The 10640-nt window shown below is 52.9% G+C and overlaps 1 protein-coding gene across 1 annotated transcript; it reads left to right on the top strand.

The window, feature by feature from the left end:
• Positions 1-8: 8 nt before the first annotated feature.
• LOC105500641 (forkhead box protein D2) lies at positions 9-1127 on the top strand (the record flags this gene model as incomplete). The annotated part of the gene is made up of 1 exon (XM_011926225.1): positions 9-1127. A coding segment is annotated over one exon (1119 nt), but the record flags the coding sequence as incomplete, so codon positions are not given.
• Between the last annotated feature and the right edge of the window lie 9513 nt (positions 1128-10640).

Here is a 10640-nt window from a genome sequence, read left to right on the forward strand (position 1 = left end):
CGGCGACGCGAAGCCCTTTGGTGAAGCCGCCCTACTCGTACATCGCGCTCATCACCATGGCCATCCTGCAGAGCCCCAAGAAGCGGCTGACGCTGAGCGAGATCTGCGAGTTCATCAGCGGCCGCTTCCCTTACTACCGGGAGAAGTTCCCTGCCTGGCAGAACAGCATCCGCCACAACCTTTCGCTCAACGACTGCTTCGTCAAGATCCCCCGCGAGCCGGGCAACCCGGGAAAGGGCAACTACTGGACGCTGGACCCGGAGTCGGCCGACATGTTCGACAACGGCAGCTTCCTGCGGCGCCGCAAGCGCTTCAAGCGGCAGCCCCTGCCGCCGCCGCACCCACACCCGCATCCCCACCCGGAGCTGCTGCTGCGTGGCGGGGCCGCGGCGGCGGGGGACCCCGGCTCTTTCCTGCCCGGCTTCGCTGCCTACGGCGCCTACGGCTACGGCTACGGGCTGGCTCTCCCGGCCTACGGCGCACCCCCGCCGGGGCCGGCCACACACCCGCACCCGCATCCGCACGCCTTCGCCTTCGCCGCGGCAGCCGCCGCCGCTCCTTGCCAGCTGTCGGTTCCCCCAGGCCGCGCCGCCGCTCCTCCACCCGGACCTCCGACGGCCTCAGTGTTCGCGGGCGCAGCATCTGCCCCAGCTCCTGCGCCCGCCTCAGGCTCAGGCCCGGGCCCCGCAGGCCTGCCCGCCTTCCTGGGCGCCGAGCTGGGCTGCGCCAAAGCCTTCTACCCGGCGTCCCTGAGCCCTCCCGCAGCCGGCACCGCGGCGGGTCTGTCCACCGCACTTCTGCGCCAGGGCCTCAAGACGGACGCGGGCGGTGGTGCAGGCGGCGGGGGCGCCGGGACAGGGCAGAGGCCTTCCTTCTCTATAGACCACATCATGGGCCACGGTGGCGGCGGGGCAGCACCCCCGGGCGCCGGCGAGGGTTCGCCGGGACCGCCATTCGCGGCAGCCGCGGGTCCTGGGGGCCAAGCCCAGGTCTTGGCCATGCTGACTGCTCCGGCCCTGGCTCCAGTAGCGGGCCACATTCGCCTCTCGCATCCCGGGGACGCGCTGCTGTCCTCAGGGTCCCCGTTTGCCAGCAAAGTCGCCGGCCTTAGTGGCTGCCACTTCTGACCGCAGCAGGCCCAGGGCCGGTTAGGTCCGCAGTCCTCAGCCTCTCCCGGGAGCTCCTGCGGTCCCAGCGGAACTCAGGGAGTCTATTTATGAAGTCTCCAGACCTTGGGCCGGCACGCGTGACTCGGCACTTCAGTCTCCAAGCACAGAATCTCGCAGATAGTTGGGACCAAGCGGGCTCTATCGCTCAGGGCGACAGGCCCGGGGCTACGTGAAGAAGTCACAGGCCAAGATCCTTTACAGTTTGAGAAATAAAAGCAGGGGGGTGGGGGCTTCGTTTTTCCCCTGCCTTTGCGCCTCTCGGCGAACACATTCCCGGAGAGATGCCTGGCCAGGCTCCACGGATCCCGCCAGAAACACCAACAGAGGGTCTCCCTTTCTGCCTTTCCCCTCTCACTTCTTCCCCAACGTTGAGACCCTGCTTGTCCAATATTATAATTTAAAGACATCTATTATCTGCTTTGTGCTTAAAAGAAAAATACAACCTTTTTTTTGCTGTTCTCCAAGGAAGTTCGTTTCCTCTGAAGCCTAAACCAGTGTCTACGCAGGCGGAGCAGAACGGAGAGGTGAAGCAGGGGGTCTTTATATTCCCAGCAGAAACCCTGGATCACACTCCACCGAGGAAAATCCTTTCTCTTTTGTATTTGGGTGCTTTTAAAGGAATTTCTTTCCTTTCCCTTGACTGGCTGGGTCCAGCCATCCCCGGCCAGCAACCCTGTCAGTGTTCCACCCTGTCCCAGGCCCTGTGATATTTATTGTGGCTAAAGGCAATGAGATTGGGTGGAAGAGAAGGGTCTGGGCCAGGGACTGGAGAGGTAGGGTTGGAGTGGGCAAGGGCACACCCTGTGGCAGGGGGTCCTGTAATTTTGTGTAAATATCTGTACAGCGGGCTGCTCGGCGTTCTCTGTCCACTGGGTGTGCATTGATTTAAACTTCTCCACTGTGGGGAAACTCTGTGAAGTCGTCTGATTGTCTGTGTGGAAGAAAAGAAAAATCTGTCTACCCCCATTCCCCATTGGTGTCAATTGAATAAATGTATGTGAACTTCAGCAGTCACCAGCTCTGTCTGCTTGCCTGCACTCTCCCTGGCCCCTGATGGGGCTCTCCCAGTAAAGCTTAGCTCCCCAGCAGAGGCGGAGTGAGGAAAGGCCCCTGGGCAGCCCACGCAGGCAGAGAAGGGTTTGAGCTTAGAGGATGCAAGGGGCACTTTGGTCTTGGCCTTCAGCTGCTAATGAGGCCGAATCTCTGGGAAGCCTGTGGCCTCTCCCGCACTTTCATTTTCGTTCTAGTCTTAGAAGGATTTTGGCTGGAATTTTGCCTGGGGTTGTGTTTCCAATGCACCTGAGGATTCTCATGTCCTTCTAGTTTGGACGTTGGCACAGCTTGGGCAGATCTGGGTGCTAAGGGTTCATGAACACTCTACCCACTAAATACAATTTAAGGTGAATATGTCTGGTGATGTGTACTCCGTATGCCTCTATTTCTGAGTGAAGGGCTTTTATGGAACTTATGATTCGTTTTTGTGTTTGTCTGGGTCAGCACAGCTCCTTGCTTTTTTGTCGCGCGCACGTGTGTGTGTGTGTGTGTGGACTGTATTTCAGAATATCTGCATTTTTATTTCTATGTATGTTGGTGAACATGTCTTTGTGATGTTTGTGATTCTTAGTCCTGTCTTTCTGTCTCTGAGAGGAGAGGGGTTTCTCCCTGGCCGCTTTAGGGCCTTGTCTGGAATCCCCTCTCCCCCTGCCACCCCCCAACACAGTAACAGAGTAGAAAGCTTAGACTGGGGACTGTGAAACCTTTCTTTCCTCCACCCTCTAGAGAGGGTTAGAGGGGCACTATGAGCTGCTCATTCACTATGAGATGAATGAGTCAGTGGGGTTACACTCAAGGTAAAAATTCCCATCCATTGAGCCAGACTCAGAGCTGGAAGCTACTGCCTGAGTGCAGATCCATTGGTCTGGTTGGAGTCTTCCATAAACACATTGAGCCTCCCATTGCTCTGCTTGTGCCCAGGACTCCCAGTGGCCAGACTTGCCAGTGTGTTGAGTGAGAGATGATCTTTTGGTGAAGCAGAGATGATTGCTTAGCTCTTTTCTCTGTATATTCCAATGAGATTAATAGGAGAGGAGAAATAGAGGTGCAAGAAGAGGCAGTGTAGCCTTCACAGAAAACAGACACATATTGAGGGCAAGGGTCGGGAGATGAAGTGACAGACAGAAGGAAGAAGACAGGGTCAGAGACCCAGATGCGGGGAACTTGAGAGGGGTGAGCCACACAGGCCTCTTCAGCTAGGATCCCTGCAGCTGGCAGTAGTAGAAAAGAAGGAGGAGGTGGAGGACTGAGACCACTGTAGAAAGGGTGTCAAAATCAGGATTAGGGTGGGAAAGAACACACCAGAGCTGGGGAAGGGTTGTTTGGGATTCCCAAGTCTCTCATCGCCTTCACCATTGGAGAAGAGATGAGGCTCAAGGTGCATATAGTAGATGCAGTCCCTCTGCCAGAGGCAAGGCAACCCTCTCCTTGTTGAGAGACTGTGGAAGTGGAGGGAGGTCAAATGGAGTGGGCCACCTTCCCACCATTTTATCAAATGGTCCAGGCGAAGTAAGGTTAGGTTGGATAGTATAAAGGGAGAAACAATTGCTGATACTGGGATGATGGTCTCTGGCTGGTTGCTTCGTTTACTTAAATTTCTCCGAGTTTAATTTCGTTTATTTTCACTTGAGGAAGGGTGACTGACTGAAGGAACATGCACGCACACAAGTGAGCATGTGTGTGTGTGTGAGTGTGTGCGAGTGTGTGCGTGTATGTGTGCTCTCAGTAAAGCACTTTGTAGCTGTGTGATCTCATTTACCATGAATATGTCACTCCCAGATACTAGATTGGAGCTTTATGTAAAATATTTATTGATTGGTTTTTCCTCTTTAGAGGAGAAAATTAAGTCAGCCAGAATTATGTCTGATGGTGGATAGTTAGATGAGATAATTCCACAACTGCTATTTATAGAAGAAGCAGCAGACCCTTTTGTGTGTGTGTTTGTGTGTGTGTGTGAATTTATCTGAGCACGTTGCTTGGTGTCTGTGTGTTAGAGGATCCGTATCAGGAAAAGGTAGAAAAAAGAGGACTGGGGAACAAGAGTGAGACGTACGCTTATAGGGGCTTCTAGGGATCTTGGAGCCCCAGACCCATGACTCAAACCCCACTTTCTCAGTGGGCCAAGAAGGGTAGACCTGAGCCAGAGAAGATTGTGGTCTGAGGACTGGGAGTCAGAGAGAAGCCACTGATGCCCAACTGGCCTTGAAAAATACCCAGAAAGGGAATTGCTGCGGGAGCTCCCAAGACTCCAGATGCTTATGGCAGAGAAGAAGGGAGGGTATTTAGAGTTTGGGGCTCCTTTAGGTTGTCTTTCTGGGGAACCTGTTAGGAGCTGCGAAGAGCCCATTTGGGATCTGGACTTAAAGGCAAAAGATGAGGGAGTTAAGGATTTGTATGGTAGACTCCTCCTGTATGTTTTTTAATTCCTCCTGACTGGAAGGGCCTAATGGGTGACTCCCTCCCAACCTATGGGTGCATAGGGTGGGTGTTCAGTTTAAGGAGGGTCACTTAGGCATCCTGGGAGGAGAAACAGGCTATCCCATCTGGAGGGGCTCCTGTAGGTTGCCTCTGTGCTTGGGTGGAGGCAACTGAGGTTCTGCTGCCCTGCAGGCCCCAACAATCAGTGACAATAATAAGAAAATATTCAGGGCATACCTTCATCTCTCGAAGGTGAGAAAAAAAAGAAGGTAGAAAATCGGCCTGGGGTTCAGAGTGCTGCTGAGAGCGGGCAGTTTAAAGGGAAAGAAAATTGGCGAATTTCACTGGTCAATTTCACTTCATTTCGTTCAATTTCGTTCAATTTCATTCCTTTTCATCCAGCGCCGGGAGGCCCGAGGCCACAAGGAAGGGGAGGGCGTCTTTCCGGGCGAATTTCCCTCATCTTGTAGATTTACTTTCCAGGGCTGTGAGGAACAGCCTTGATTCTGAAACTTTGACATACGTTTTTCAGCCGCCGCTAAGAGCAGACATTTTATTTTATTGAAGGGTATTTGGTTTGGGTGATCGAAGCACATCGGTAAGCCTCTCCGCACTTCTCTCTTGCAGCCCAATTAAAGCGGTTAATTCTTTTCACCGCTTATTCCTCCCCATCTTTCTTTCTTTCTCCTGGGGCTCCTCGGACCACCCAGGAGCCGCAGTTGAGGTGGGGGCGGACACTTCCCCTCCATATCCAATTTGTTCTCGCCACAGCGGGCGCGTCTTCGTGGTTACAAAGCGCTTTTTCCCTGATGACTTTTTTCCCTTTTTCAAAAACACTTCTTTCTCCCCCCTTCAACTAGCAACCCTCCCCAGGCCCACCCCTCCTCCCTCTCTGCTCCGGTTTATTTAAACTTCGCCTCCTCCAGCGCCGCCGCAGCGCGCACTTAATGAAGTTGAAGGCTCGGTGAGCCCGGGTGAAGAGGGTTTGGAATCTGTTGAAAGGGGCGTTTTGTGACACTGATTGGGGCGGGGGCGGGGGCAGTCGCGGACCAGACAATGACCGACCAGGCGGGTTTTCCTGCGCACAGGGTCAGGCGAATAAAGGCGCCGACGCTGTTTAAACGAGGGACCCCGCAAGAGAAAGGGAGAAAAGATTTTGAGTGTGGAGCGTGCCTCGTAAGATTTCGTGCTTAGGGGAAGTTGGGAGGAGGCAGCTCGCCTAGAGTCTTTACGGACCGAATTCGGAGTTTATTTCGAACCCTATGCATCAAGCCAAAGAAAAGCGGGGCGAGTTTGGGTTTGCGCCTAACTTAATTCCGATACGTGCTGCAAAAGGTGGTCTAGGCTGGGGCCTGGGGAGGCGTTCAGGAGGGCCAACCGGGACGATGACATCCAGCCCACATTTGTCTCTGGGGCTGGCGCTCTGAGGTTTGGCGCTCTGGAGAAACGTTGAAAGAAAACTAAAGATGGGCAGTGGTCGGGCAGGATAACTCATCTTCCTAAAGCGTTTGTGAGCAAAACAAATGTTGATTGGATTTTTTTGGAGCGGAATTACTCTGCTCTTTAATGTCGGCGCAGACACGTACCAACAGAGAACCTGCAGACAGGACAGAGGTTTCCAGCTCTGGTTTCGGGAACGTATTTTTCCGCGGTCTAGTGGGCGCGGCGCGGCGCGGCGCTGGGCGGAGCGGGCACCGCCTCCTTCCGTAGCGGAGCGAGAGCTGCCGCTCGAGGCTGCGGCCGGCCCGGAGGCCTGGAGGCTTCGAACTGCGGGGGAAGGAAGGCGGTTTCCTCCGCAGCGCCCCGGAGCTGGACTCCCCACCGTCACCTTGTAGGTTGTTTCTGGCGCTCCTTCCGCTCTCAGCCTCGAGTCCTGGGTCCCTGCGGAGCGCTGTCTTTTCGCTCCACGCGGACTCCAAGCGGAAGTCGCTCGCTGTCCGCAACTTTGCATTTCTCCCGCAGCGGGGGTCTCTGCCCGGTGCCTTCCTCCTGGCACGCCAGCCTCCTCGCCGAAATTTCGTCGTCGAGAGGGTAACAGAGTCCCAGGCTTTACTGCCACTCCACTCCCTGTTGGTTATTTAAGAGATACGCGGCTTCCGGGGGGTTTTCATCAGACCCCGCAAGTGCGCTAGGCTGGGAAGGATGCGCTCAGATGCAGCTACAGGCTTTCCGCGCGTTTCACCACGGGAAGCCCGGGCCTTAGAGATCTGTTCTCGGTTCTCCAGGTGTTGGAAAGTTGCCTCAGGCTGCTCCCACCTCTGGGGCATTTCTGTCTACGCAAGTAGAAGGATCTTTAGAATTGCGGTTGCATGGATCTTAGTTCTGGAAAGGGGGAATCACTGGGGGAACAAAAAATTCAAATCCGTCCCTTGTATTTCTAAAAATCACTGCAGACCTGAAAAGTGCATTTCGAGTTATCTGTGTAGACACTGCCGGTGTGTGTGTGGTGGCGGAGGGTGGGGGAAGCGCCGAGGGTACAGGAGTGGACTTTATTGTTCGCATTAACTCACCGGTGCTTACAGAGGATCCGCGATTCGCGCCCTCCCTCCCCAGCAGGTGTCTATGCAGTTCGGACTCCTGGGCTTGGATGCCCCATCCCATTCAGAGGCAAATGTGCTGGGTTCAGGTAGAGTGTGGGAAGTCCACCCCCCTACCCCCACCCCTGCCCACGCCTTCCTTCCCTGACGCCTCTTCTGGGCCTTTTGGGTTCCGGTCTCAACTTTGAGTTGCCTGTAAATCTTTTTGAAATAGGTCTCGCCTCCTCAACAGTCACCATAGTCAAAGAGGGCAACTAGTGAGGCTACTGCGTGAATTAGCCTCGGACCCAGAGGGCAGGAGCTTGGGGGTTTTGAGGACAGCACGGCTCCACTTTCAGCTTTGGAGTGGAACCTCACACAGCAGATAGTTTGTGCAGCTGGGAAGATGGGCCCTGAACCCGAACGGTATGAGGATATGAATCCTAAGGCCGGCTTTGGCCCCAGTTCACTAGGTCCCGGCTGCCCCAGCCAGCTATGGTTTGTAGAGTCCGAAGGCAGGCAGGAGGATCTCAGATCGAGGATTGAGCAAGGACTGAGGATCCTTCCTTGTGTCTGTTTGCAAGCCCATGGGTCTTGCAATGTGAGGGCAGACAAACTACGAAGTGGGCTCCGGTTCCGATGAGCCATACGGCCTCTCCGGCCCCTGATGTGAGCACCCCTCACCTTGGTCCATCTGCTGACCATCTAAAATGTGTAAGGCCAGCGTCAGGGCTCAGTGTGTGACCAAGAACAGTTTTCCTGCTTGAGGGGTTACCTGGTAATGCTGAAACACAGGCGAGTTAATTTTCCCCCAACTCTGGAGATTTTTTTCCTGTCTGGCTCCTTCTTTCCTTCCTTAAATATTTACTGAGCACCTACTGTGTGCTGGGCATGGTCCTGGAGGTGCAAGCAGTGAACTTCTGCCTGGCATCATTACAAGCAATCTAACTTGGTAGTTGAGAAACCGAAGAAAGATATAATGATCAATTATCACCATATTTGAAGTTAAAAAAAAAGTAGAAGAACTTTGGTGTTTTAAGGGTTAAGTTTGTAGCTTTTCACTTTGTCATGATGGCTCCAGGTATCACAGCGCATCAATGTGTGCCTTCTGGGTGTCTGGGATCTGTGATTGTGTTTATGCTTGCGTGTGAGAGGGTATGGATATGCATCAGTGTGTGCAGGAGGAGAATGTGCTTAGGGGTAAATATTGATGAATGACTATGTGTGTGCTAAGGTATACTTGTGATGTATCAGTGTGAGTCTGTGAGTGCAGTGAGTCTCCCTGTCTTGGGCAGAGGCTGGAGAAACGTGAGTGAAGAGGATTGGAGTGGAAGGGTTAGGAATGGGTCCCTGCCTGAGTTCCCAGCCTCTTCCTCTGTTCCTTAGCAAAGATTAGGACCTGTCCTTCTTCCAGCTTCCTTCCCTGCTGCAGACCAGGGTGGGAATATGGAGCACAAAGTGAAGGTGCTAATGGAGTGCAGTGAGGGCAGCAGTGGAGCAGTCAGTCCTCCTCCCGTGGTTCTTACCTCTTACCTTTCCTGCTATGTCCAGCCCCTGCAGCCTACCTGGGGGTCAGGATCCAGGTTGTTCCAGAGTAGCTTAGAGGCTTCATTGTGTGGCCCTGGACCTGTTCTCTGGCCTGGTGCTGCTAGCCCCCTCTCCTCTAGACCACACAGAGTGTGCTGGCTACTGGCCCTAGGTGACTGTGGAGTCTTCCCTTCCATTGCCAGAAAACTAGCCTACATCAAGGAGGCAGGTGCAGGCTGTAGAGCCTTAAATGCCAGAGCTTGCAGGGTCTCCAAGGCTAACATTGTATGGGAAACTAGACTAGAGGGGGTGAGCAGTGGCATTTGCCCAGAGTTGCTCAGCAGGATCCTGGATATAAAGTTGGACCCTGCAGCATCTATGCACTAACATATAAAATTAACATAGACAATTAACATAGACAAATAACATAGACAATAGACACTGGTCCAGATCTTTTCCTTTTATTTTTAGTTGATGCATAATAATTGTAGTAAATTATTTGCTACAATTATTACAACCCCACAAATATGGGATTTAATTGTATGTAAATCCCATATTTGTGGGATACAGAATGATATTTGATACATGCATACAATATGTAGTGATCAAATAAGGGTAATTAGCATAACTCTCACCTCAAACATCATTTCTTTTTGTCGTGAACATTAGAAATCCTCTTCTAGGTTTTTGAAGATATATAATAAATTATTGTTAACTATATCTACCCTACAGTGCTGTAGAACACTAGAACTTGTTTCTCCTATCTTGCCGCAGTTTTGTTTTCATTAAGGCATAGCTATTTTGAGAAAACTCAAAACCTAGCGTCTCTTCTTGTCTCTAGGGAAATCTCAAATGTCACCTGGGCTGTCAATGCTTCTGAATGCCCCTTCCTTCCTAAAGGCAGGACGGGAGTAAAGTCAAGATCAAGGTGCAGGATAGCAGACAATTATCCAGATAAATCAGGCATGGAATAGATCACCTTTAGGTGAGAGAGGTGCTGGTGGCTTTAGGGAGAAGGGTAGGCTAGCAAGAGTGTCTGGCGCTCCACTTTCCCCAGGGCTCCTGGGCTGGGAGAGGTGGCCGAATTCTCCTCCTAGCCCCAGGCAGAGCAGAAAGTCCAGTGCCAGTGACGCCCTTGGAGGAGAGGAAGGGGTAGGGGAATGGTCAGAGTTTGCCAGTAAATGTCTCTATTTTTCAGGTCTTCCAATGTGGTGGCTTCTCTGCCTCTTTTGCTTCCATGAGTCTGCTGGAGAATCTGTCAGTTAGCCCACTGGAGTGCTCCAAGCCTTGCTTCCCTCACCCCACCTGACTCTAGGCCTTTTATAAAGTGAAGAATAAACAAAGAAAATCTGGGTCACTCTGGTCCCAGGCAGCTTTGGTTGGAGCCATTCCTTCCTGGGTCAGATATGCTGACCAAGCTTCAGGGCTTTGGGGTGTGTGTATGTGTACGTTCAAGTGAAGCATTAGGAATTCTGAATTACACTTACCTCTGGAAGCTACCAGGGCTTTTTGGTGTCTCTTTTCAGTCCTCCTGGATCTTTATCTTACCACCTACCCTGAAGATACTTATCTAATATTGGGAGTAGAGAAGGCGAGGAGGTGAGAAGATTCCTATTCCCGCCTGGATGCTGACTTTCTGTGGCCTTGGGCAACTACTCCCCCTACCCGCACTGGGCCTCCATTTCTCTGTCTCAGAAATGGAGCTGGGGAAAGTTAGCCTGGACTCACCTCCTGGGTCTGGGCTCAGTGGCTGTTTCCCCGCTCCTCCCTTTAGTCTGCTGAACAGCTCATGCCCCTCTCTCAGCTCTCCCTCTGCAGCAAGGGTGCTGGATGGGACAGTGCTGAACTTTGGAGACATCTCAGGAGCAGCCTCAGGACTTCTACCATAGCTGCCTGTGGGAGCTTGGCTCACTTTCTTTCTGGATCTAAGAGGCTTCCACATGGGACCCAGGGCTTT

Source organism: Colobus angolensis, unplaced genomic scaffold (assembly GCF_000951035.1).
Source record: "Colobus angolensis palliatus isolate OR3802 unplaced genomic scaffold, Cang.pa_1.0 Scaffold68, whole genome shotgun sequence".
NCBI classification, from domain to species: Eukaryota; Metazoa; Chordata; class Mammalia; order Primates; family Cercopithecidae; genus Colobus; species Colobus angolensis.